The 27594-nt window shown below is 37.2% G+C and overlaps 1 protein-coding gene across 1 annotated transcript; it reads right to left on the bottom strand.

Moving 5' to 3' along the window:
* TOP2A (topoisomerase (DNA) II alpha) lies at window positions 1-26015 on the bottom strand. The gene is made up of 35 exons (XM_005693780.3): window positions 25847-26015; window positions 24833-24988; window positions 24533-24623; window positions 24204-24267; window positions 22944-23089; window positions 22659-22756; window positions 21959-22171; window positions 21454-21627; window positions 20971-21072; window positions 20726-20863; window positions 19557-19695; window positions 18412-18569; window positions 17976-18101; window positions 17603-17713; window positions 17351-17456; window positions 17150-17259; window positions 16583-16675; window positions 16079-16193; window positions 15867-15988; window positions 14269-14417; window positions 12084-12315; window positions 11772-11906; window positions 11455-11655; window positions 11082-11277; window positions 9483-9574; window positions 9215-9379; window positions 9006-9089; window positions 7796-7978; window positions 7389-7479; window positions 2841-2993; window positions 2483-2603; window positions 2319-2362; window positions 1778-1918; window positions 1059-1258; window positions 1-728 (listed from the first exon to the last, which is right to left on the bottom strand). The coding sequence occupies exons 1-35, from the start codon at window positions 25865-25867 to the stop codon at window positions 600-602; spliced, it is 4599 nt and encodes a 1532-aa protein (XP_005693837.1). The 5' UTR covers window positions 25868-26015; the 3' UTR covers window positions 1-599.

Genomic DNA, 27594 nt, shown 5'->3' on the forward strand with positions numbered 1-27594 from the left:
TAATTTTCTTCATTTTATTGACTGTTATAAAGACACATCCATGGTGTTTTTCTTCAGCTTCTGGTGATATTCAAAAGGATATGAAGAATACGAACAATTTTTCACTGCTTAAAAATTCCGCATATAAAAGGCTGAGTGAGTATTTGGAACTGGAACTACATAAGACTTCTATCTGATGGAAAATTGCTTATAAAACTAAGACAAAACAGAGAACTAATCATGCTCTATCTCATATTTACTGAAAGTAGGCAGAGCAGAAACTTTTATGTCAAAGGGCTCCAATTTTAGCTTAATAACTGTCAAACTACATTACACTAAAGTTACCACACAACTATCCCAAGAGGCCAGGAGAGCCTAAAATCATACTTTAAAAGACAAAAGAAAACAGACTAAATACATATACAAAGCAGAGAAGAAAACAAAACACTTTCCAGGAGATGGTCACAGTATTACAGAGAGATAAAGGACACTTGGGCTCTACATACTTGACCTTAATGGTCCTGAACTAAAACTGCCTTCCCCAAACTAAATTCAGAGGGGAGGAGATTGAGACATTTACCTAACTTTAAGATCATTACTTAAAATAGTCACCTCACATTTTAAAAGAAATCATCTTCATCTGATTCTTCAAGGTACTTTATAGGTTTCTTTGTTCTTCCAGATTTTGCCCGAGAACCCACAGCTGAGTCCAAGTCCAGATGGAAATCATCGCTTTCCTCCTTGGATTTCTAAAATAGAAGAGCACAAGTAATTTCCAGTATCAACCAGACAGTAGAATTTCAATGCAAAAAATATACCAACAGACTACAACTCAAGGAATATTCCACCTTCTAACAAGTAGTAAGAAATAGACCAAAGGCAAATCTCTCATTGACTAATTAGTGACATTTAGCTGTTTTACAACTAAACTACATAGAGTAAAAGGGTAATGGATTTACATTTATTTTCTTAAAAATGTGCCACATTATTAGCAGCAAAGCTTGATTACGTGTTTTACAATAACTTTTTTCCAGTGGAAAAAAAAACCCTACAGTGAAAGGGCTGACTAGAATAAATACCTTGCTTGTGACCGCTTTGGAGATCAGTTTCTCAAAATTAGAGTCCGAATCATCAGAGGAGGATGCCTTCCTTTTGCGGCGAGTCTTGGTTTTGGGGGCATTAGGCTTTTTAGAGACATCGGAATCCAAGTCTGGGTCCTTTTTGGTTCTTTTTGGTGCAGCCCTTTTCTTGGCGCCTGTAGTGGAGGTGGGAGACTGACCTGTAAAACAGGCATTCATCAGGGTCACTCTCAGCTGAATTGTTTCCACAGTGAACTTTCTTTAGCAACTTGTTTTCCGCTTATATTTAACATAGGAAAAGACAACATAATCGAGACGAAAATGCATTAGAGAATTGAAATATTCTTAAGTATCCGATTTTTTTTTTTGTAGTTATATGTTTCATGTTAAATGTTTGTAACTGTTTCTAAGTCCCATCCTTGTCATAGATATGAGTTAGGATAACACCTGGCATTTTGAGAAACCCTCTTTTTTAAAATCTTTTGACTAGCAATTTTGATTATAAAGATCTAAGGATTTGTTTTCATTTAGACAAAGTCTTTATTTTAATATCTATAGTAAATTTGGAGAATAAAAATTTGAAGTTGACTTGTAGAAGCTAGTTCAGTTCAGTTCAGTCACTCAGTTGTGTCCGACTCTTGCGACCCCATGAATCGCAGCACGCCAGGCCTCCCTGTCCATAATCCCAATATTAACCCAATTCAAAGACTGAGGCTCACTTTTTGCTGCTGTCTTCTTTGCTGTCACATTCTTTTTAGGAACAGGGTTTATGGTTTCAGTTACAGCTGGGAAGTCAGCAGCAGGAGAGCTTGGAGGAGGTGGTACATTATCCTCAGCATCATCAGCATCAAGCTCTGTTACTTCAAATGGAAAGGAAAGTAGTACATATAAGCAATACATAAAAATCTGTGCTTTGTCCCTGCTCTGAATTCCTATTCAAACACCATGCTTGTGACTTTTCTGGAATATTCCAAACAAACTTTTATAACTTTGTTCTAATTTCTGGGTTCTTCATCAGCAAAGTTATTTTTTGTATCTCTAGCACAGTACCTGGCAAGCACATGGTTACTTTTAATATATTAAATGGAGAACTTATTCATGTGCAAAACTAAATCTAATGACCAATATCAATGTAATACTAACAAGAACCCACACTTATTTTCAAAGATAGGACTTGGATAATGTAGTCTGGGTTAGAAGCCAGGTGGACCTGAGTGTCCAGTAAAGCAGACATCTCACAATTTTTACTTAAATACATACCTGATGAGGCACTCTTCAGTGGCTTCAGTTCTTTGTTACTATGTCTAGAATAAAATAAAACAAAACATCCTGACGACCAGTTCTAAATGTGTCAAACAACAAAGAATATATCATCAACTATTAAAAACAATCATGCTAAAATCCCTATTAGAGAGGATACTTACTTTGGGGAAGTTTGGATCTTAGGTGGACTAGCATTTGATGGGACAAAATCATCTTGAGTGTCTTCATCAAAATCTGAAAAATCTTCATCTGAATCCAAATCCATTGTGAATTTGGTTTTTGCTGTTAAAAATATACATATGCAAAGAATCAAAAGGACAACAGGAGAAATATTTAATCCACAGATTAATATAATATGTCCTGAAGATATAAGCTTCACTTTAATCTTTGTAAAGATGTCTTAATTTCTCAAAAATTTAATTACTGCTCTAAGATAACAATTTCTGGGATTATGTACCTCAAAATACACAGATCATTGAATCTTTCAGAATATGCATCATGTTCTTCACTTTTCCTTACCTGCTGCTCTCCGCGACTCTTTTTCTCGTGGAGGGACATCAAAATTACTTTCGTTACTGCTCATGTCTGATTCTGAATCAGACCAGGGGTTTCTTTTCTTTGCTTTCTTGATTGGTTTGAAAGGCAATGTAGTTTGTTTCTTTGTCTTGGTAACTGGAAAGGAGATAGGAATTAACCATCTTTACATATTCTCTGACTCACTTTTCTCCATCTATCATCCATCTATCCTTCAAATATTAGGTTGGCCAAAAACTTCATTTGGCTTAAAGTGTAAAAATAAAAGATATATTTTTCATATTTACTAAGGACTTTATTGAACAAAGCAGTCACTAACTGAAGGAACTTTTCGGCCAACCTAATACTTAACTCTGTACTAGTACTGGGAATACAATGGTGAACAGAAACATAGTCCCTCTTGCTAAGGAGCTTATAGCTTGGTCATCTAATCCCATAGTAGTAGTAATCCCACAGTATATGTGTTTACATAGGGCATGCATCAATAGTATGCGTGTATATGTATATAAATATGAGGCTTTTGCAAGAAAGAGATGTTTGAGCTGAGATCTGAAGGTTAAACAAGAGTTAGCTAGTTGAAGGGAAATGGATGGCAAACATTCTAGTTCAGGATATAACATGTACAAAGTTCTGTGAGACAATACAGTACATTTAGGAAGCTGAAAGAAATCCATTATGGCTGGAAAACAGAAGTCAGGGGGAGAATAGCTGGTCTTGTTAAGAATTTTGTTTTAAACAGGGAACTTATATGACCAGATTTGCATTTTTAAAGAGTTCTTATAGGCTACAGTGTGGAGATGGGGAAGGCTGCAAGATCAACAAGTTATAAAGTCAAGGCAAGGGAGACAATTCAAAAGGAAAGAATGGCTTGGCCCAAATCTTAAGGACATTTAATGGCTGAGTTGAGGATGTTTAAAGTCACTAAGTCTTCTTAATTCTTAACCCCAACTGTCTCTCATACCCACCTTTTGCTATTTATTTCCTTCATTTAGGCCCAAAGATAAGGGCAGTCTCCTTATTGGTCTAGTTAGTTCCTTCTTCATATACCTAGTTGAATCCAACATATCCATCCTCCCCAACAACCTGGTTTCCTAACTCTTCACAATCTGATATAACTATTTGCTACTATTTTTCAAAATAAATCCTCCCACTCTGTGAAGGGGGCCTTCTCATTGTCCCATGCATATTATATAATTTTTCTTCTCTTAGTCTAGAATATCTAAACCTTACTCAGTCTGTAAGACTCTAACCCAAGTGTTATCTCTTTCACAAAGCCTGCATATACCCACACTGATTCCACTTTCTCTAAATCACTACAGTGGCTAGTATGTTCTGCTTTACTTCTTTCCTGATAAACCTCTTGAGGGTAAACACCATGCTTCCCCATTTCTTGTGTCCTCACAATATTTGAGATGGTGATGGGAAATGCAAATGCTCAAAATACTTATTTGCGTCATTGGTTTTATATGCTAATTGATTGCTTTGTGTTGTTCAGTTGCTAATTTGTGACCCACTCTTTGTGACCTCATAAACTGCAGCCAGGCTTCCCTGTCCTTCACTATCTCCTGGAGTTTGCTCAAATTCATGTTCACTGAGTTGGTGATGCTATCTAACCATCTCATCCTCTGCCACCCTCTTCTTTTGCCTTCAATCTTTCCCAGCATGATGGTCTTTTCTAATGAGTTGGCCGTTAGCATCAACTGGCCAAAGTACTGATTGCTAGGTGGTTTAAACAGCATAGTACATACAACATACTTTTATTACTTTTTTGGAGGATAATTGCTGTACAACATTGTGTTGGTTTCTGCCATACAACAATGTGAATCAGCCATAACCATATATATATCCCTTCCCTCTTGAGCCCCCCCTCCCATCTTCTTACTACTTCTTTTTCAACACTAAGATGTTTAGGGGACAACAGGCATAGTTGGATGGTAGCTGGATGAGTTTGAGCAAACTCTGGGAGACAGTGAAGGACAGGGAAGCCTGGAGTGCTGTAGTCCAGGGAGTCTCAAAGACTCGGACGTGACTGGTCAACTGAACAACAACAAAAGCTGTTTCTATTTGTTTTATTTATCTTTGTACTCCCCACAGAACTGAGCACACATTACCTATCACAGGTAGGCACTCAAGGATAGATATATACATCAATCAATGGAATAGAGCTGAGAATCCATAAATAAACTTTAGATTTTTGGCAAAAGTGAAAACAATTCAATGGGGAAAGTTTTTTCAGTATATGGTGCTGGGTCACCTGGATATCCACATGCAAAAGAATGAAGTTGGACCCCTTGCTTATACCATATACAACTTACTTCAAAATTACCTAAATGTAAAAGCTAAAACTAAAAACTCTTAAAGGAAAATAAGGGGTAAATCTTTTCTTCTTTTTTCTGGCTATACCACAGGGCTTGCAGGATCTTAGTTCCCCAACTAGGGATCAAACCTGGGCCCTCAGTAGTGAAAGCATGGAGTCCTAATCATTGGACTGCCAGGGAATTCCCTAGGTGTAAATCTTTATGAACTTGGATTTGGCAAAGATTAGATATGACACCAAAAATATGAGCAACAGAAGAAAAAGATAAATTAGACTTCATCAAAATTAAAAACTGTGTTTCAAAGGACATCATCAAGAAAATGAAAAGATATTTTACAGGCTGGCAGAAAATATTTGAGAATCATATATCTGATAAAGATCGGGCATCTAGAATATAAAGAACTCTTGCAACTAACTCAACAATTAAAAGACAAATAACCCAATGTAAAAAATGGGCAAAGGATCTGAACAGACACTTCTCCAAAGAAATATAAAAGCCCCAAAGTGGAAACGATCCAATCTATCAGCTGATGACCAAATAAATATAATGTGGTATATTCATACAATGAAAAACTATTTGGCAACAAAACAGAATGAAGTATTGATACATGTTACAATGTGGCTGACCCTTGAAAACATTATGTTAAGTGAAGAAGTCAGCCACAAAGGAAAATATTACATGATTCCATTCATATAAAATGTCCAGAATAGACAAATCTAGACACAGAAAGTAGATTGGTGGTTGCCTGGGGGGAGAGGGAGTTGGGAAAAAATGGGGAGTGGCCATTAATGGGTACAGTGTTCTCTGCAGGGCAAGAAACTGTTCTAAAACTGAGAATACTAAAATCACTGAATGGTACACTTTAAATGAGTGAATCTTGCATATGACTATGTTAAAACATCTCAATGAAGATGTTAAAAATAAGTAGATATTCAGTAAAGGCATAAACAAATGGTTAGAGTTGTTACTTCTACTTAATTTACTGCGTGGGTGTTAAGTATATCCCACGTACAGTGCTGAACTCGGGATAAAACAACATGACTAAGATGTGGTGACTGTCTTCAAGAAACTTTATATATGAATATGGTTCCAAATAGGAAAAGGAGTACGTCAAGGCTGTGTATTGTCACCCTGCTTATTTAACTTCTATGCAGAGTACATCATGAGAAATGCTGGGCTGGAAGAAGCACAAGCTGGAATCAAGATTGCCGGGAGAAATATCAATCACCTCAGATATGCAGATGACACCACCCTTATGGCAGAAAGTGAAGAGGAACTCTAAAGCCTCTTGATGAAAGTGAAAGAGGAGAGTGAAAAAGTTAGCTTAAAGCTCAACATTCAGAAAACTAAGATCATGGCATCTGGTCCCATCACTTCATGGCAAATAGATGCGGAAATAGTATCAGACTTTATTTTTGGGGGCTCCAAAATCACTGCAGATGGTGATTGCAGCCATGAAATTAAAAGACACTTACTCCTTGGAAGGAAAGTTATGACCAACCTAGATAGCATATTCAAAAGCAGAGACATTACTTTGCCAACAAAGGCCTGTCTAGTCAAGGCTATGGTTTTTCCAGCGGTCATATATGAATGTGAGAGTTAGACTGTGAAGAAAACTGAGCACCGAAGAATCGATGCTTTTGAACTGTGGTGTTGGAGAAGACTCTTGAGAGTCCCTTGGACTGCAAGGAGATCCAACCAGTCCATTCTAAAGGAAATCAGTCCTGGGTGTTCATTAGAAGGAATGATGCTAAAGCTGAAACTCCAATACTTTGGCCACCTCATGCGAAGAGTTGACTCATTGGAAAAGACTCTGATGCTGGGAGGGATTTGGGGCAGGAGGAGAAGGGGACAACAGAGGATGAGATGGTTGGATGGCATCACTGACTCGATGGACTTGAGTCTGAGTGAACTCCGGGAGATGGTGATGGACAGAGAGGCCTGGCGTGCTGCGATTTACGGGGTCGCAAAGAGTCGGACATGACTGAGTGACTGAACTGAACTGAAAGCTGATTTAAAAAGAAAAAAGTAATGTTGCTTTGTGTTGAAATTATTTCATTACAAAAATCAAATACCAAGGAGAAAGATAGGGAAGTTCAGATATAGTCCTTCATGGACCTCAAGAAGAACTTCTGAATATCTATGTGGAATGTACTAGGTAACAAACAGAATTTAATCTCAACCCTACATCATTTTCCTTAAGATGTTTCAATACCTGGCTCTCTTTTCTGTTTCTTTTCCAGCCTCAGTTTTAGGCTTTCTACTTCCATTCCTTCCTCTTGAGGGCTTCCTTCAGTATTTTCACTCTAAAAGATAGCATGACAAAGATGGTCAAATTCTGCCAACTTATTATTCAGAAAAATAGATGGTAAAATATACAAATATATATTTGGTCAAAGAATGATTTTTTTTTTTCTATTTTGGCTAAGAGCTCTGAATAATGGTATGGGTATGACTTTTTCAAGATACTTAAAACACTGAAAATAAATCAGGCTCGTAAGGAAGGGAAGTTATGATGAGTTGATAAATTCCAAACTACGGGATTAGAAGTTTTATGATTAGTTCAGTTCTAAGTGGAAAAATGCTTAAAGTGTTTTATGTATAAGCTTTCAAGAGTATTACCTTAATTTTCCTTTTAATTTTCTTTTCTGCCTCTGCTTTCATCTCTTCAGTCACTCGGGGGATGACTCTTTTTCCACTTGGAGAAGGCAAAATTTCTACCATTTGTGTTTTTTTCCCCTTTGCTTTCCCACCTTTCCCAGGAAGTCCTATTTGTTCGTCTTGTTTCTCCTTTGCTTCAACAACCTAGAAAAGGTTGATATAAGAAAGCAAGTCTATGGGGAGGAAGATGGGAGGGAAGTTCAAAACAGAGGGGATATATGTATACCTATGGCTGATTCATGTTGAGGTTTGACAGAAAACAACAGAATTCTGTAAAGCAATTATCCTTCAATTAAAAAAAAATATATATATATAAAATGGGGTCACACCAAAAAAAAAAGAAAGCAAGTCTATAAGCTAACAAGGACATTACAGCATTGATGTCACTTTATCCCTAGGGACAGAATAAAAGGCAATGATTAAACTGATTTCAGTTTGTTACATCTCAAAGGTAAATTTGTGATAAGCTGTTCAAACATTAAGGCACACTTTGAACAGTGGAGATAAAAGACTGAATTCTACGTTTGATTCTACAACTTAACATTTGAGGATAAAATGGGGAATCAGAATTAAAGATAAAATATATATACATACACATAAATGTATATGTTTATAAACTCAAATAAGCAGAAAGGATGTGATTCCAGTAATGTATCCAATCACCGATTACAAGCTAGACATCCAAATTGAAGTGCAATAATATAAATCTTCACATTAAAGATTTTAGCTTAATTTATAGAATTAAGATACTTTTTCTTATGTTAAAGATAATGTTGCAAAACAATATTACTGATTTGGTAACAAAGGATCCTCTTAAACTACTGATTAGCCAGCCCTGAAGGAAACCATCTTTGTCCTTTCAGGTTTACTTGGGGGGCTGGGTTGGTGTTCTTCTACATTTAAATTCTCACTCCCAATAGGTCAAAAACCAACTTTTGTCCTTTCCCCTTTTTGTGTGAAAACTTCTAGGTAGCGTGTTTCCTGGTACCATTCACTTTATTCTAACTTGTTTCTAACAATCTGTCACTTTATGTGTTATCTTGAAATGTTTCTTCATGTCTCCTATATTCTTTCTATTGTCAACTGCGAAATTTCCTGACAAAGAGGTATATTGCTAGAATACCTTATTTCATTAATATAAATTCTAACATGGGCATTATAAACTACACACCTCCAGCTCTTCAACAAAAGCAGCCAAGTCTTCTTTCCACAAATCTGATGGACTCTTTCTCTTTAATGTTTCTAGCTCTTGCTCCTTCATAAGACAGTCAGAAAATAAGAGTTAATTTATGTGCATAAACAGCATTTTCCCAAAGCCCACAATTTTCTTTCACCATTAGAATACAACCAAGCAACATGTACTATCCAGGAACAACTCACTTTTTCATTTCTTAGTTTGCACAGTTCATCTTTCTTTTCCTTGGTTAGATACCAAAGAGGCATGTCAAGAAGGTAGTTGAAGGTGGGTCCAGAATCTGTTGCAGAGTCACTCTTTTCACTTTCCTTTTCATTGTCACTCTCTTCATTTTCTTCTTCATCTGGAACCTAAACAAGAAATTAAAATCTATCTTTAATAGGAAATGTGAAACATAGACATTAGACTGTACACAATCTCTAATAACATAGAAGATGCTAACCAAGAAATTACCTTTTGCTGGGCTTCTTTCCAAGCCTTCACAGGATCCGAATCATATCCTCTCTGAATCAGAACTTTAATTAACTCTTTCTTGGGCTTATTTTCTATTTAAACAAATGTGAACACAGACAGTAGTTTTGAGCAATATTTTATGAAAGGATAAAGTTTTTACCATATTAAGTCAAAGATTAAAACTGGAAATTATAAGGTCTTCTTGCATAAATTTGTGCATCCTGGTGGACACGAAGTCTTCTCCCTAAACCACTGATAAATATAAACTACCACAAGGGGGCAGTCAAATCATATATGAGGTTGTGATCTAATCATAACAGAAGATAAAATCTTTATTTCTGATAAATATCAACCTCAATTATACTGTTCTTTTAATTTCAACACTTGAGCAGGCTAGTTCTTAGTGCCACCATCCAAACATTGATTTCTCTTGATTATGGCCCCTTATAATGCATTTGTTCCCTTTTTTCTATAGTACCCCCTTCTCAATGTCTACTAGTCAATTTATTAGACTTTGAGGGATACTGAATGTTACTAGCTGTGATATAGTGAGGTTCTAAGTGCCAATTAACTTGACATAAGTCACACCTTTAAGCCTTCTATATTAACTCTTCAAGAAGCCTGGAAAGTCTCTAGTATTTCCTAAATTCTAGGCAACTAAATATAATCTTTTCTTTTTATTTTTGAGTCATACCCAATATTATTTATATAGCTTTGTCTTAAGTGGTAGTTATCTGTGAAATTAGGGGACTGAGATGCCACTGTTATAGTATTTTAAAAGACCATGAATATGTAACTGCTAAGCTAAACATTTTTGTGTACCATTAGAAAATTATCCTATGATCACTATGTAACTTGTGTTATCATGTTTTGGGACTTGCTACTACAACCCATAGTTACCTGGCTTTTCTAGTTAACCCTGGCCAGATCTGAGGCTTCTAACTTTAGTCAAAACTTTTTTCCTGGTAATACTTAAACTTTGATTTTGTTGCTTCCGAATGTCTTAAAATTCCCTTAGACATGACTTTCAGTCTTGGGTATGCAATTTACTTATAATATAATCCATTTAAAACCCTCCTTCCTTTTTGGTTTTTCTATCAGACTTATCTCTGCTGTTTATCAATCAGTTTACACAGGGACCTCTTCTAGCTCTCCATTCTCTTCCTGTCTAAAGTAAAAGTGAAGTCGCTCAGTTGTGTCCGACTCTTTGTGACCCCATGGACTGTAGCCCACCAGGCTCCTCCATCCATGGAATTTTCTAGGCAAGAGTACTGGAGTGGGTTGCCATTTCCTTCTCCAGGGGATCTTCCCGATCTGGGGACCGAACCCCGGTCTCCTGCACTGCGGGCAGACGCTTTACCGTCTGAGCCACCGGGGAATGTTAACTAATTCCTGATTTCTCAAGATGCTCAGTTTAGGAAAAGCTATCTCTTTTAAACCATAAATGCTTATTTAGATATATGAAAGACACACATGGAACCAGCAGAAATAAATGGATTTTGTCCTCCCTCCCTATCATTCCTCTCACCAAAAATGTTTAAAGAAGTGAGGCAAGATTGTAGTTTTAGTACATAGGCAGTTTTCGGTCCAGAAACATACCAATGATTATTTTGCCATCTATTTTCTCTAAGATAAAGCGAGCCTGATTATTCAGTTTAGCAGATTCAGCACCAAGCATTCCTAGAAGCCATTCTTTTCTTAATCCATAATATTTAAGCCTGAGTTCAAAGAAGTCTCTTAGAATGTCCAAAGCTGTGTCGTATTTCTTTAAACAGCCTACATGGTCAAAGAGGACCTAGAAGAGAAAAAACAAGATTAGAGTCAACAGTAGATAAATTGGCTAAACTTTAATGGTTTTAGAGGAATGACCTCATTCTTTGAAAATGTAAAAGTAGCCTAAGATATCCTTTAAAAATTGATATTAACCTGTAATATACATGGAAACATGTGTTTATCATAAAACAGGACATACCATGGAGTTGCATGTGAGACTAGTTTGGAGTTTGAAGACTTTGTGTAGTCCAACTCTCTCTGCCTCTGCCAGTTTTTCTTCAGTCATCTTCACAACAAACTTCACAGTGGTGTCTGTGTGGTATTCCCTATAATCTGTTATGAGAGGGGGTGTCTTCTCAGTGCCATTCAACATGGGCTCAAGAACCTGTTCTTTATACGTCTAAAAGAAAGAATCCTTCTGTAAGTTTCTAAAACTTAGGCTCCTGTATATTCAACATACGTTAGTATAAAAAATGTTTCCCCATCACAGAAATCAAAAAAGAAATCCTTACTTACCTGGGTCCACGTTCTGATGGGAAGCTCTGAGATTTCAATGGTTGTAGAATTAAGAATAGCCACTTCACCACTAATCACATATTGATTTGGAGCCAGCTCCTCAATAGTACCCTTGAAGTTCTTGTAACTTGGAAGCTAAATTGGTATTTAAAAAAAGAATGTTTTCGAAATGTGATACTAAAACAAAGCCCAACAGCATTAAACGGTAAATCTAACATTAAGCAATAAATAAATTTTTATGCTCTTTAACTACACCATCTGCTGAATTGAAACCAGAGGAAAACTAAGGTTCTTAGTCCACAGAATAGTTACCATTGGCAAAGGTTCTTCTCCATCCATCAAACGTCTGATGTTATTCACAACTTCACGAACATCAAAGTTGGGGATTTTGCAGGACCACCCAGTACCAATTCCTTCAGCGCCATTTATCAACACCATGGGTATAATAGGAATGTACCATTCAGGCTCAACACGCTGGTTGTCATCATATAAAAACTTTAAAGTATGGTCATCTTTTGCTGGAAATAACAACCGAGCCAAAGGGCTAGAGAAAACAAAGAATGTTGTTTTAGAAAAATATATTGGCTTTGACACAACTTTCATGGAAAGAACATGTGTTATTTCAGATATATACATAAAATTACCTTGGCTTTACCTGTTAATATTCATTTAACAATATTATTTATTGAGTATTTTCTACATATATGTCAAGGACTGCAGACATAAGGAGCTCACTACAGGTAGATACTCTAGCAGTACAGCCAATGAATGTACATTTTGTCAGGTGGTATGATAAATATTAAATAGATACAGTAGCTAAAATTGGTTGAGGGGCTGCTAAGGAATGGTAAGCCTTTTCTGATAGGATAATACTTGAACACAAAAGAAACTGAGAGAAAGTGTACAGCAAACAGAGATACCAGTAAGTCAGAGGCACTGAGGGAGTGTGCTTGGCCTGTTTGATTATAGGCAAAGAGGCCAGGTGTGTTTGAAGAAGAGATAGTATGAGATGGAATTAAGACATGGGGAGGGGGAGCATAGATCATATAGGGTCTGGCTTGCTTAAATAAAGCTCTAGTTTTTCTCTGAATGAAGAAGTTGTTCCAGTGGCTAAGAATCCACCTTCCAATGCAGGGGACATGGGTTTGATCCCTGGTCAGGGAACTAAGATCCCATATGCTGTGAGGCAGCTAATGAGCCCGTACACTCTAGAGTCCATGCACCACAACTAAAGAGAAGCTCATGTGCTACAACGAAGATTCTGCATGTGACAACTAAGACCTGATACAGCCAAATAAATAAATATTTTTTTTAAAAGTTGGAAGGCTTTGAACTCGAGTAACCTATTTGAAAAAATTAACCAACTGCCAACAGAAAGAAGGGTGGTAGACTAGTCTATATAATGAATGGGGTGACTAAGTATTTTTCCAGTTCAGAGTCCCCAGGACTTGCTGATGAACTGGATCCAAGTATAGAGAAGACAAGTCAAAGGTAACTCCAAATTTTTGGCCTGAGAATTAGGAGGATGGTATTTCATTTACTGAGACAGGGACTAACAGTGTAGTTTTGAGCTTATGCGTGAAATATTTATTAGACATCCAAGTAGTAAAAGCTGAAAGGGACATGAAATTTAGAGGCCAGGGCTGGAACTGAGACTGGATGCATGAGACATCATCCCTGGATGGGAAGGCAGTATAGTTAGTGGAAAGAGATCAGATGAAGAAGCCCCAGGGCAGGCCATAATTTGGAGGTTGGGAAGATGAGAAGGACCTAGTGAAGAAGACTAATAAGGAGGAGAACCAACAGCCTAGTGTCCTGGAGGACAAATAGAAAAAAAGAGGTTCAGGGATGGAATTGTTAATTATGCCCTATGCTGCTGAAAGAATGAATAAGATGACAGTTGAAAATTGACCAATCATAATGTACTTTCCACAGACTTGTAAAGGAAGTAGGATTTCCACTTGTGGTATTTAAGAAGAATTAAATTCTAATCTTGACTCTGGCTCAAGTTTCTTAATCTTGGCACTACTGGGTCAAATAGTTCTGTGCTGTGCATTATAGAGCGTTCAGCAACACCCCTGGCCTCACTAGATGCCAGGAGCATGGCTCCCCTAGTCAGGACAATCAAAGATGTCTCCAGACATTGCCATATGTGCCCTCAAGGATGAAATCTACTCTGGTTGATAACCACAGCTCTAGATGAAGAAAAGAGAAGAAAATAAAAAGAATCAAGAGTAAAACATTTATAGTTTGGCAAGGAAACATTTTAAGGGATATAAAGGCTAAGCTATCAAACAAATGGAATTTTGATTTTCTACTCATTGAAAAGAGTAGACTAATTAAAATTTAATGAGCTAGTTTAAAACAATTAAGAATGCAAACATTTGCATCAAAAATCCGTTTTCTGATTAACTGAATTTTTCTGTTTTTGGTCAACTAACTCATAATACTTCAAAACTGGAAATGGCAATTTACTAAAAATCGGAAGCATACCCACCTGAGCATTGTGAAGATGTATCGAGGACTAGCAGAGTCCTTGCCACCATGCAACCTGGTACCAAACTGACCAATGGGCTGCAAAAGGTTCAGATTATTGCTGCCCACAAAGTTCTGAGCCAAATTGATAATGGTCATCATTAGTGACATCTGGGGGAAAAAAAGATTCATTAGTCTCATCCATAGCCTCTCAATAATAACATGTCTATTGTTATGACTATATTTCACTCTAATCCGGTAAGGTTTTATGAAGTGTAGATGTTTATTGGCTTTTCCAAGATAAATACATGGCAGACGTAGTACCTAAACCTAAGACTTCTGGCTCCTAGTTCAGGGTGCTTGCCTTCCAGCAATTTCTATCAAACCCTGAAGGCACAGCTCCTCTATTAACCTCTGCAGAATGAAGTATTTCCTCCTTCGTGTTAAACACTTTACTCCTTTCTAACTCTATTCTATAGTTGTGTGAGTGTACGTGCACATGTGTGTAGCCCTCTGGCTTAACTGTGATTATATGTTAAAGGTAGAGAATATATGTGATTTAATTTTGTATACTCTACATGGTAAGCATTAAACAAATATTTACTAGGTGAACACCTACAAAGTACCTACTACATTTTGATTTGTAGCAACAAGCAAGACAATCATCTCTTTAAAAATCTAGAAACTTACAGGCAATCTTATTCTTTAACAATGTTTTATATAATAAATGCAAAAAACCAATTTCAAAATAAAAAACGAATAGATGTATGTTTGTATAAAGGCAATCAATTCAGACATACATGAAAAATTCGAAAACTGCCCTTTCCCATTCCCAGGGATAACCAAAGATAACAGTTTGGAGTATATTACTATTCTGCTCTTCTTTTCTTTTCCCTCACTTGATAATAGACCATGGATGTTCTTCAGTGTTAGTACCTATAGATATGTTGTTGTTGCTAAGTCATGTCTCTTTTGTGACCCCATGGAATCTAGCCTGCCAGGCTCCTCTTCTGTCCATGGGATTTCCAAGGCAAGAATACTGGAGTGGGTTGCCGTTTCCTTCTCTAGGGGATATTCCTGACCCAAGGATTGAACCTGTGTCTCCGGCATTGGCAGGCAGATTCTTTACCTCTGAGCCACCAGGGAAGCCTGACCTATCAGTTATATCACTGATTCCATGTACAGACGTCATAATTTATAATAATTTTCCAATTGATGGACACTTTCCATGTCTAAATTTTGGCATAACAGAGTTATAGCAAACATTACTAAATATTAATATCTTTGAATGTAGATCCTTGCATTTCTTTTGATTATAGTAGCCTTGTGTTAGACATTCCCTTCTCCAGGGGATCTTCTCAAATCAGGGATCGAGTGTGGGTCTCTTGCATTGCAGACATATTCCTTACCCTCTGAACCACCAGGGAAGCCCATTATAGGAACATTATTTTTATAAACAGATTGTTAGGTTACAAAATAATTTTCCAGTTTGATATATTTCACCAAATTGTTCTCTATTATGGATGTACCAGCTTATACTTTCATCAACTGTTTGGAGAATGACTTTGCAGGTATTTCTGCTATACTGCTTTCCAGAAACATTATAGATTATGTGTTTACCTCACCATGATGATAAGAGGACATCTCAGCTACTGACCCAGCTAACTGGGCAACCTTCACCTCTCGCTTGTCATTCCGTTTGAAACATGTAAACAAAACCTTTCTCTGACCTGGTTTCAAACCTTCAAAATGAAAAAAGTGCAAATATTAATATCCTTAATTTAATCATTTCTAGGCATTGATTTCCATCTTATGGTAAAAACAGAACTCACCATCCACCATAGATGGGATAGATCTTTCATTATCAGAATTTGAGAACAGGATAAGTTCCTTGTTTATGAAGTCATTGTATGTCAGATATGTGGTAGCTTGCCCATACAAATAATCCTGAGGACCAAAGAGAGTATTACATGATCTAGTTTAAGATAAGAAACATCACTGGTCTTAACAATGCTTAATGCAAAAATAAAACAAAGCATTATCATTTCTATGATAATTATTAAAGTCCTTCAAAAACAAAAGTATTTTATGTTTTAAAGACAAAAAGCAAATTTATTTGCTGCACAATTAGGAAAAAAGTTTATTGACTTTGTAGTTTCTTTCAGGTCCAATACATTTATGCAGCAATTATTAAATAAGAATAAGGATATTTATAAGTAGTTATCTATTAACTTTTTTACTGAAACATTTATTTAGTAGCCTTAATTTGCTATACTATCAATTCTAAAAGGTCAGTAAATAGTACATTTTGTGGGATATATTTAAAATTTTCTTACATCAGGAAGGCCAAGTAACTTTCGTTGTCTTCTATCTTCCATGAAATGAGTTAACCATTCCTTTCGATCATCTATCTGCTTTTTGCTAAAGGCCTACAAATTAGAAGATAAAAAAGATGTTACTGGCACTAACAGATAACAAAATACTTTTTCTAGAAAAAACTAACAAACCATAAAAACTCAGTTTCTAAAATATCTGATTCCTTTCTTTGGAATATGTGTAGTGAAAATCATCTATTTTATAAAACATTTTATTATATGAAAAATTAAATGTTTCAGTTGACTAGTTAAAACATTGATTTCTAAAAACAGTGTGTGTATGTGCTCAGTTGTGTCTGACTCTGCAACCCGATGGACTGTAGCCCACCAGGCTCCCTTGTCCATGGGAGTTTCCAGTCAACTATACTGAAGTGGGCTGCCATTTTCTCTAGGGGATCTTCCCGACCCAGGGATGGAACCCATGTCTTTTGCATCTCCTGCATTGGCAGGGAATTTTTTTTTACTACTGCGCCACCTGGGAAGCCCCCCTAAAACCAGAATATATTTGTGAAATACACTCAAACTCACCAGGCTGATTGCAGCATCATCTTCGGGACCGGAATATTTGAATTGGATACGATGTCTTTTCATATCTGCAAAGTATTCTTTAGCTTCCTTTGATGTGCTGGTACCCAAACCTAGAAAAGCAAGAACACCAAGTTACTCCATACAAACCTGTACAATGGTATACAACAAAATGAGAAGTTCTATGTGAGTTTCAGTACAAACCTTTGTAATACTTGACTTTCCATTTTTTATGATTTGGTGTAGAACTCTTCCATTCTTCAAACTCAGGAAGGCTATAGAATGCCATTTCTTGCTTGTTTTTAGACACCTAAGGTAAAAAACACATTGCTATGGCTTTCCACACTGCTGGGTTCCCTGCATACCATCACACATCACTGAGGTTATATGTGTATCCAGGGTTGAGGAATATAGAACCTTCAAATATCCATTATGGTATCTTAGAAATCAGTATACCTTTACAATAGGAGTGATAAATTCCTCCAGAAAACGATGTCGCAGAAGAGAGGGCCAGTTATGATGGATAAAATTAATCAGCAAGCCTTTGATATGGGAACCGTCTTGGTCCTAGAAATATATGGAAAGCCAAAACACAAAAGATTTGCTTAGAAACTAAAAAAAATTGTGACTGACATACTGGCAATTTCTCAAAAGTTTTTCTGTGGGGATTAAAGAAAAAAAAAAAGCTATTCAAATTTTGACTCACTTAACCTGTATTATATAATATGCATAAAATAGAAACATATCTTAACTAGATGTGGACTAAAGATAAATAATATCCTTTCATGGCAGGAAAGCAATGCAACAATAAGACATATTTAATTCTGACCTGATCTGTCATAATCATTATCTTTCCATAACGTAGAGTCTTCAATGAATCTTCATCTTCATAGTTTTTCTTGTACTGAAGACCCACAATCTTGATTATATTGTTAATTTCAGCATTTTCCATTATCTGAAATGGACATATAGACAAAAAGTAAGATTTTGTTTACAAACTTTAAAGGAACAAAGAATTATAACAGTATATGTTGCTTGGGTTTTTTGGAACTCCAGTATTTTTGAGTTATTAGAAGCAGCAGCAGCAGCAGCCTATACTTTACTAAGTCAGAAAGATCTGTTAAGATATGCTACATTATACCCAATTTTCTAAAATAACGACAAACTAAGATATATTTTAAAATATCTTATTTATATTTTATATCCTCCCAATAAGGGGATGAAATATAAGCTTAGATTCTGAAGATAGTTTTTATATACTCTACCTGTTTATGAGAAGCTTCTCGTACATTGAGTATTTTTCCTCTAAGAGGGAAAACCCCATACTTGTCTCTCCCAACCACACCAAGGCCTGAAACAGCTAAAGTTTTAGCTGAGTCTCCCTCTGTCAGGATAAGTGTACACTCAGTAGAGTTTCGGCCTCCTAAAATAAATGAATATTAGCACATTTAGTTCAACCTCAAATATACTAACTCAGACATGTAATGAAACACAAATAACTTACCATTCATAACAAGTTGGTTTGAGAGTCAAATAGAGCTAAGTAATTGGACATATAGTTTCACTAAAATTTGTAAGTTAATAAAGTCTTAGTTTCCTAGACTAATCTTTCATGATAATTATATTGTTGCCAAACATTTACTTGATCATATTACATTTAACATATTTTGTGGGTAATGAGGTTTAGGACATGCCTCCAAAAAATGGCACCTTGGCACATTATCTTAAGCTCAGGGAGTTTTGAGAAAAGAAAACCTTGGTAGAAGCAAGAATATCTCTCTGATCTCTCCCCTAAAGCAGGTCATAAGATCCTCATGCAAGAGGTGCTCGCCTTAAACCCGGAAGAAAAGAACATTTTAATCTAAGATTAAAGGTCACCAAGAAGAATCTGAATGAAAAGGCCATGCTAAGTTTCCCCAGGTTTACTATAATTAGCTAATAATCACTGTCTTATCATTATCTTACCAGAACTTTGCATTCTTCATCAAAGCTAGCATAAAATCACTTACGTTTAAGCATTTTTTTGGGTTTTCACTTCCTTACAAATTTTCTGGTCACATGAAACTATATTAAATAAATACACTTGCTTTTTTCCGTTAATGTCTATCATTTTATTTTTCAGAGATAGCCTTAAGAAGGTTGAGAAGACTTTTTCCTCCTCTACATTAGGTAATAGATTACTATATAAACATTCTTGTTTTATACACCAAAATAATCATTTCAAAATATTTTTAACAGTTAAAAATGGAAATGACCCAAGTGTTCAGTAACAGGGAACTGGTTGATTTTTAACAAAGTACAAACATTCTGTTGAATATTAAGTGTCAAGGGAAAAATATCCACAGTATGCTGTCAATGAATCAAATCAAATAAGTCTAAGATTTAAACTTTGGAAACATTAAATGTGTACCTGCATCATTGGCATCATCAAGTTTGGGAATTCCTTTGATTCTGTTATGTTTTACAGCAGAACACTTCTTGTTTAACTGGATTTGGGCCTTAAATTTCACCCAATTTAGTATACTTTCTACAATACCACAGCCAATTGCCTGAAAATGAGAAGATTCATGTTAGGGAAGAAGAGTTCTGTCAGAAATACGGAATACAAATGAACTCCCACAAAAATGGGCAGAATGTGGCACATTTTCCTGTCTCAGGTTATCACCACTGAGGGAGCTGGTTCCTTTGGGTTTTCATTCGATATTTACTGACTACATACTTATATGGTGCCAGGCACTGAGCTCCATGTGGCGATCTAGCGGTTAAAACAAATTAGCTAGTCCTTGTCCTAAAGGAGTCTGGTATACAACAAGGAAGACAGAAATAAAATGAGCGAATACAGTGTGAAGAGATAAGTAGAAAGCATATCACGTATAATAATATATGGCCAGTGTCTTATGGGAACAAATTTTTAGGGAAATGAACAGAAAGTAAAGGTTTTCCTAAAGAAATGACAGTTAAGACCTAAAGTAGTCAGCCAAGTGAAAAGCATTTTAGGCAGGGTAATCCTTCTGTCTGAAACATGAAAAAGCTCTAAAGAGGGAAAGAGTACTCTGTTTTTGAGTAATTTAAAGCCAGTAGGAGTGAGACTTAGGTAATGTGGGAAAAGTGGTATTGAGATAAGGTTAGAAATGGCAGGGTCTTGTAGGCTGAATTAAGGAATTTAGGTTTATGCAACCTAACAGTTGGTTGGGGCCTTTAACTAAACAGGACATACTTTTGTTTTTTGGGGGTGGGGAAGTTCCATGAATGGCGATTAGTGAGTATGGAGAGAACTGATTCAGTTTTGGATGTGTCCGCTGAGAGCAACTTAAGGCATTCAATGCTTGGTAAGTAGTTAGATGAGATAAATTCAGAAGTGATCTGAACTGGTGACATGTATGACCAAATAAATAGAGATGGCATATAGATGATAATTAAGGGCTTGGTAAGAGCTGGTAAGCGGTAAGGGTTGTTTTTTTAATTTCCTTTTCAGAGAGAGAAGACATGTGGGAGGAATTTTGGTTTCTGCAGAGCTGAGAAGGGCAATGGAAAATAAAGGAAGATGCTTCTATCTTTTATTTCCTTCCAAGTACTCACAGCTTTGATGAATTTTTCACTCAGCTGGCATGTTGATCCAAAGCTCTTGACTTGTAAAGTCATGTTCTCTTTTGTCTGGGAGTCGAAGGTTGGGTTTTCAATTAAGGCATTCACAAAAATCCACATGTGATTTTTTACCTGCAGTAAAAATTGACAGTAAATTACTAAACATTTACTCATGTTTTATTTATAGACTTTCGCTTCTTCCTTGACTTTCTCCAAAGAACAGTGTTAAAGGATCGTACCTGATGTGCTTTTACTGCAACACCACCCTTGTTCTTTTTCTTCACAACATCAACAAGTTTAGTCACAATCTGATCAGCTACATAATCAACATGTCTGCCTCCCTAATGAGGAAAAATACCAAACTGTAAATGCATTACCCTCAAAATTGTAATCATAATCAAACATTTAAAAAAAGCTAATTTAGTTCTCTGGGAGGGATTGGGGGCAGGAGGAGAAGGGGACGACCAAGGATGAGATGGCTGGATGGTATCACGGACTCAATGGACGTGAGTCTGAGTGAACTCCGGGAGATGGTGATGAACAGGGAGGCCTGGCGTGCTGCGATCCACGGGGTCGCAAAGAGTCGGACACGACTGAGAGACTGAACTGAACTGATGTCAAGGTAGCCAAATATTCAAGTTCATTTTATATATTTAAAACAAGAATAGTTATATGAAATATATAAAGATAAATCATGACTGATAATTCAAAAATAAAATTACCTTGGAAGTAGCAATGCTGTTGACAAAGCTAATTTGCTGAAAGCCTTTTTCACTCATTGTTAAACATACTTCCCACCTGTGGTTTACTTGTTCATGGATAATTTTCAATGGATTGCCAGTTTCATCTACCTTGTCCTTCAGATACAGATCTACATAGCTACGGAATCCTTTCACCTAAAAAATAATAGTATTAATTTTTTTTAAAGTAAATGAAAAAGTAGGTTTTAATAAAGATGCTTCAAAACTTATGAAATGGTGTTCACTGATATGTATAAGAGGATGGTCACTAAAGGACACAAAAGGATTTACTTAGAAGATTCTTTGAGAAAGACTTCAGTAAACTTAAGTAAGTTAACTGATTTTTTAAAAATGTGGCATTATGTTTCTTTACAGGAACACATCTGAGAAGTGGTAAGAAAAACAAATGGGAGGAAAAAAAAAATCAACTTTGCTTTTGACGATGGTCACAAAGTACCTCATTGCCTACATCCAATAAAATACTTACTGGAAGCCTATTTCCATTGAGATAGACCTTGACATCTTTAGTGGATCCAGCAATATCATATGCTCTTCTAACCATCAGTGCAACAATATCTTTGTCTAGGCTTTGCATTTTAAACTTAGACAAATCAGGGTGGAAGGTAATACATGTATAATCTTCTCCACTAAAGGGCTTGAGTTCCATCTCACCAGCTTTCCCCATGTTATCCATCCATGTCTATGGAAATAAAGAATAGAGAGAAAAAAATTCAAGTTATCTCACAAACTAGAATTAAATAACACAAATTTACAAGTCCTAAAACAAACAAACAAACAAACACACACACACCCAACCAAACCAACCCCCACCCCTCAACTTCCCTAATATACATTTATGAGTAACTTTCTATGACCTTCCCTAGCGGCTCAGAGGGTAAAGCATCTGCCTGCAATGCAGGAGGCCGGGGTTTGATCCCTGCGTGGGGAAGATCCCCTCGAGAAGGATATGGCAACCCACTCCAGTACTCTTGCCTGGAAAATCCCATGGACGGAGAAGCTTGGTAGACTACAGTCTGTGGTGTCACAAAGAGTTGGACACGGCTGAGCGACTTCCCTTTCCCATGATTTAATAGATTATAAATTAAGTTAATTAAGTGGCATTTAATGCCACTATAAATTGCTACAGCATAATTTATAATCAAGGCACAAGATACTCATTTACTTACCTGTTTGAACATTTTCTTGTATTCTCTACTTGCTGTTTCCACAGTAAATTTGGTACTGAATATGTTACACAGTTTGGCTCCATAGCCATTTCGACCACCTGGGCAAATAAATGTAAAATATGATTTAATTGTTCTTATCGCATTTACAGCTTTATTTCTTAATCACTGGCAATGCTATTTAATTATAGAGATTTATTCCCATATTTTTAACCTTTAGGCCACAATCTTTGAAAAGATGTATTTTTTCAGCAACAAATGTGTTTTTTATTTTCCTCAATACTCTACCTGTTACTTTCTTTTCTTCATCATCATAGTTGCTAGAAGTTAGGAGCTGTCCAAAGATGAGAGCTGGGACATACATCTTCTCAACTTTGTGTTCGACAACAGGAATACCTTTTCCATTATTCCATATACTAATTAAATTGTTTTCCCTAAGACAAGAAGATTGATTTTTTTTTTTTGTAAAACAGATGTTAAGCTAGTGCTTAATTCTTTTCATATTTAAATTTAATATGAAATATGAAATGGTATTTAAAAATACCATTGTCTCTAAAACACACATCTCAATTTCTTTATGACTCTTTATATATATACCTTCTGAAATTCAGCATACTTAGTTCCTAACACTCATGAAATAGGAGCCAAGAGGAAAAAAAAAATCAATCATTTTCCAACACCTGGGCAGACACTGATAATACTGAAAAAATATGAAGCTTTAAAATGTTAGGATAAACAAAGGGAAATGAATTTTGCCCAATGGAAAGGACAAAAATTGGAAACAATATTATTATACCGCTTTTAAGAGGATCATCTGCACTGTCCCAGCTCCCTTAGCTTTCCCACCTGACAAAGCACACTGGCAAAACAAATATGAAAGAGCATCATCCATTGTAAATGTCCCTGCTCACCAACATAATGTTCAAAATTTATTTGGACTTATATTTTAGTTCTAACGACACACACTATGGTTCTTATTACATGTAGCTTAAAACTAGCTTAATATTTTTTCAAAGACTATGGTATCAAGTCCTTAGGAGCACTCAAGCACATCATTAACACATTTCCCAAAAAGAATCTAAAGTATAGTTTATGTTATAACTGATTAGGATAATAACAAAGGGAAGCAACACCCTGACTACCCACAAAAGGACATTTATAAGCAGAAAAGTTAGATCAAATTATTCTTTATCACCATCTGCTGGCTTACTGTTTGAACAGCATCATGAGAAAAAGTTATAGCTATAGACTCTGGAATACTTAGAGAACTTATTGGAGATGTTTATTGAAATATTTAGAAATAAAATGTTATAATGTCTATAATTTATTTTGAAATGATTAAAAATATAGATGGTACCAATATGGCAAAGTGTTGATAACTGTTGGATCTAGATGGTATCTATCTAGATTGCTCATTTTAGCACTCTACCTTTCTGCAGTTTTGCAAAATTCCATTAAAAAAATGCTCAACTTTACTATAAATCAAGTAAATGCAATTAATAGCAACAGGGTGCTACAAAAAAACAAAAGACTAAGCAGGAGACTTACGGGTCAATTGTGATTCTAATACAAGACATTTTTGGGTCCCTTTGTTTGTTGTCTGCAGCATTGACTGAAAGAAAAAACACATTTGTAAAAAGTTAAAGTATTTTAGAAAACACTCTTTACCTCTAAGATACAAAAAGAAAAAAAATCTCAGGCAGTGCAGGAGTAACATTGATGAGGTATTCATTTAGCAATTTTTATTCATAGGACTGTTTCTAAGAACTCAACTTCCTAGATTCCAGCAGACTGTCTAACCTTTGCCAACTGTTTTTTGGTAGGAATAATACTTCTCACATCTGACCAGCACATCTTTGTATTAAGAATATACTTACCTAGAATCTCATCAAAGATTTTGTACAAACCAGGAACATAAGTGACTTCCCTATAGTTAATGCCAGTATCTTCATCGTAAACCCACATTTGCTAGAAATAAGACAAAGAAACAGGGTTACTTTATATATCTACTTTGTTTTATTATCACGGTTCCTGTAAAGTCTTCTCAATTAGTATGACAATGTAGATGATAGCTTAGGCCAGTTCCAGAAGACAAAGTACATGAAATATAGAAAATTAACCTGGACAAGTATTCATCTTAACTACTTAGTAACTACATTTAATTAGCCTGATTTTACCTGGGTCACTGATTCCACAGAGCCAATGTAGGTGTCTGGGCGGAGCAGGATATGTTCCAGTTGTGTTTTCTTTTGATAGATTCTTTCAACAGACAATCTTTTCTTAGCATCTTCATTTTTCTTTGTTTTGCTGACTTGCATATTTTCGTTTACAGGCTAGGAATTTTTTAAAAAATTGAAGAAAAGGGATTTTGAATCATAGGTTTATCAGAAACCAGAAACAAAATACCTATCATAGTGATCTGCTTACACACACCAAAACAAATCAGACTTTTGGTAGGTTATCAGTGGAGCTGACATAGTGTTGTACAAACATGGCAATATAAGTTAACTGCAGCAGGTTCCCCCCAAGTGTCAGTTTAAACAGACATATTATTTTGCCGTGTGTATCTGACATGGAAATACTTCCATGCGTTAGATGCCATCAACAGCACACATCCCCTTTTTTCAGGTACTCCACACATATCTACTGAGTGCCTACCAGGTCTCAGGCACATAATAGTTTCTACAGTAGCAGTTTGGGAGGATAGGGATTCCATCCTTTGGACACGTTAACGTTTTAAACACAGGAGGGACTTATTTTGAGCATCTCGGACCTGCCGGCTCCATAGTGGGAACCCTGTTCCTTGCTCTGCACTGTCCAAAGTTAGGGTCATCCAATCCCATTTTCAGCCCCAGGTGGGAGAGGAAAGCATCTCTCAGTGCCGCGTAAAGCTACATGCGGACGACGATCCCATCGACCTACACCGGGACCAAATGAATCTCTAGAAACAGTGAAACACAACGCCTCACCCTAGAAGCCAGTACAGCCGACAATACTTCACTACTAGCACCAGAAAAAGGTTTCAGTCTCTTCGCGATCACGCCGAGCCCAGGGGACCCGAGCAGACGCGGGAAACCCGCGCCCAGCCCTCGGGAGCCGCACCACGACCCAGACGCCTCTCTCTCACCGGCAGCCGGAGAGATGCCGGGCCGCGCTGAGGCTCCGCGACGCGCCCCTCCCGCGAGCTGTACCTGTAGTGGCGACACCTCCATGGTGACGGTCGTGAAGAGGCTCGAGAACCCTGCAAGTGACTAAACCGGTGGGACCCTCGAGACAATCACGGAGCAAGCCTCTTCTCCACAGACGCACGTCGGTTAGGAGAGAGCTTCCACTCCGGTTTGAACCTTCCGCTAGCCCGCCCAAACCAGATAGGCCAATCGTTGACGCGCTCTCATCAGTTCCGTCCCGAGAAACCAATCAAGGCTGTTGTTTTATATTCACCAATAAACAGCTGAGCTCGCCCGTTCGAATGAACCAATTAGAGGAGGGAGGCGGGACTAGAGGGTTTTAAAAGACACCACTCGGCGTCGTTGCTGAGGGACGGACAGGGAATCTAGCGAATGAGCAGGGCCAGTTTGTTCTCTCTGTGTAACTCCGGAAAAATGCGCTGTGAAAGTGGAATCCAGGTTGGGGGGAAAGAAAGGAGAGGATATGTATGCCCTGAAGCTGCTATCTTCTTTCAGGTCCCTAAAATCTGAAGACTGTCCTCCATCCTGATTTTTTCTTTTTTCTTTTTTTAAAGGAACGGGAGTCCTAGCTCCGTTTCCTGGGAAAACTGAGCGCCAGCTTTCTGGACAAGCAGCCGGGGCATTCGGTTCAGTTCAGCAAACCGGGCGTCTGCCTCAAAGCCCGCCCTCCCACCCCTAGAGTTTATCTTTGAAGAAACAAAAGCCATGCTTGGCCGTACGTGAACGTAGCTGGGGTTTTCGTATAATGGCAGGGCATAGAGAGGCCACATAAAAGAGAGAGACCAGCGTTCAAAACCCCCGAAAGAGCGGCTTGAGGCAGCGACTTGTCAGTCAGAGGGGGTAATTTATAGTCACCGCCTCAGGAGTTGAGGATGGTTTAGGGGCCATTCTAAGGCAGTAACTTTTTCCTCAGACAACCAGCAGAATGTCCTCGTAGTTGTTACTTTTATTCTTCTCTGTGTTGTTCCCTGAACCCTGTAGTCCATATTTGACTGCTGCTGCTGCTAAGTCGCTTCAGTCGTGTCCGACTCTGTGCGACCCCATAGACGGCAGCCTACCAGGCTCCCCCGTCCCTGGGATTCTCTAGGCAAGAACACTGGAGTGGGTTGCCATTTCCTTCTCCAATGCCTGAAAGTGAAAGTGAAGTCGTTCAGCCGTGTCCGACTCTTAGCGACCCCATGGACTGCAGCCTACCAGGCTCCTCCGTCCATGGGATTTTCCAGGCAAGAGTACTGGAGTGGGGTGCCATTGCCTTCTCCGCCATATTTGACTAGGAAATGCCAAAGACCGAAATGTTTACTACTCTGACGTTTAAATGTTCAAATGTGTGTTTTTTCTTCCTGTCCTCAATCCATAATGTTAAAATGACAAAAAAGAAAAGTCATTGGCCTCACAAGATGCTAGAAAAAATAACTGCACAATTTGAATGACTGTGAATTCCATCAGAAATATTAATACGTCCTTCCAATCATTATTCCCTGAGTTTCAACCCTGACTAGGCGTTTTGCCAGTTGTGTGATCTTGATGAAGGCAGCTTCTCAGTTGCTTTCTTTTCCTCTGCTCAAAAAAGGGAATAAAAATAACAGCATTACCTCAGGGTAGTGTGAGGATTACAGGATGATAAGGTGTTTAGAACAGTAGACCAACAGTTTCAGAATCAGAAAGCAGGGGTTTTCTTTACGCAAGCATAAATTTGTGGGCTTAATCCTTTTCTTCCTTCTAAAACCAAGTCAACCACCGCAGGGTATCCA

The sequence above is a fragment of the Capra hircus genome, chromosome 19 (assembly GCF_001704415.2).
Source record: "Capra hircus breed San Clemente chromosome 19, ASM170441v1, whole genome shotgun sequence".
NCBI lineage: Eukaryota > Metazoa > Chordata > Mammalia > Artiodactyla > Bovidae > Capra > Capra hircus.

Bases quoted from the DNA above. Each gene is read 5' to 3' on its own strand.
- TOP2A (XM_005693780.3), bottom strand. From the start codon at position 25,867: ATGGAGGTGTCGCCACTACAG. The intron at 11,656-11,771 runs GTAAGTAAGGAT...TCTTTCTTTTAG, and splicing joins CCATCAGAACGTGGACCCAG to ACGTATAAAGAACAGGTTCT. The intron at 11,278-11,454 runs GTATGTCCTGTT...TTTCTCTTCTAG, and splicing joins GTCTCACATGCAACTCCATG to GTCCTCTTTGACCATGTAGG.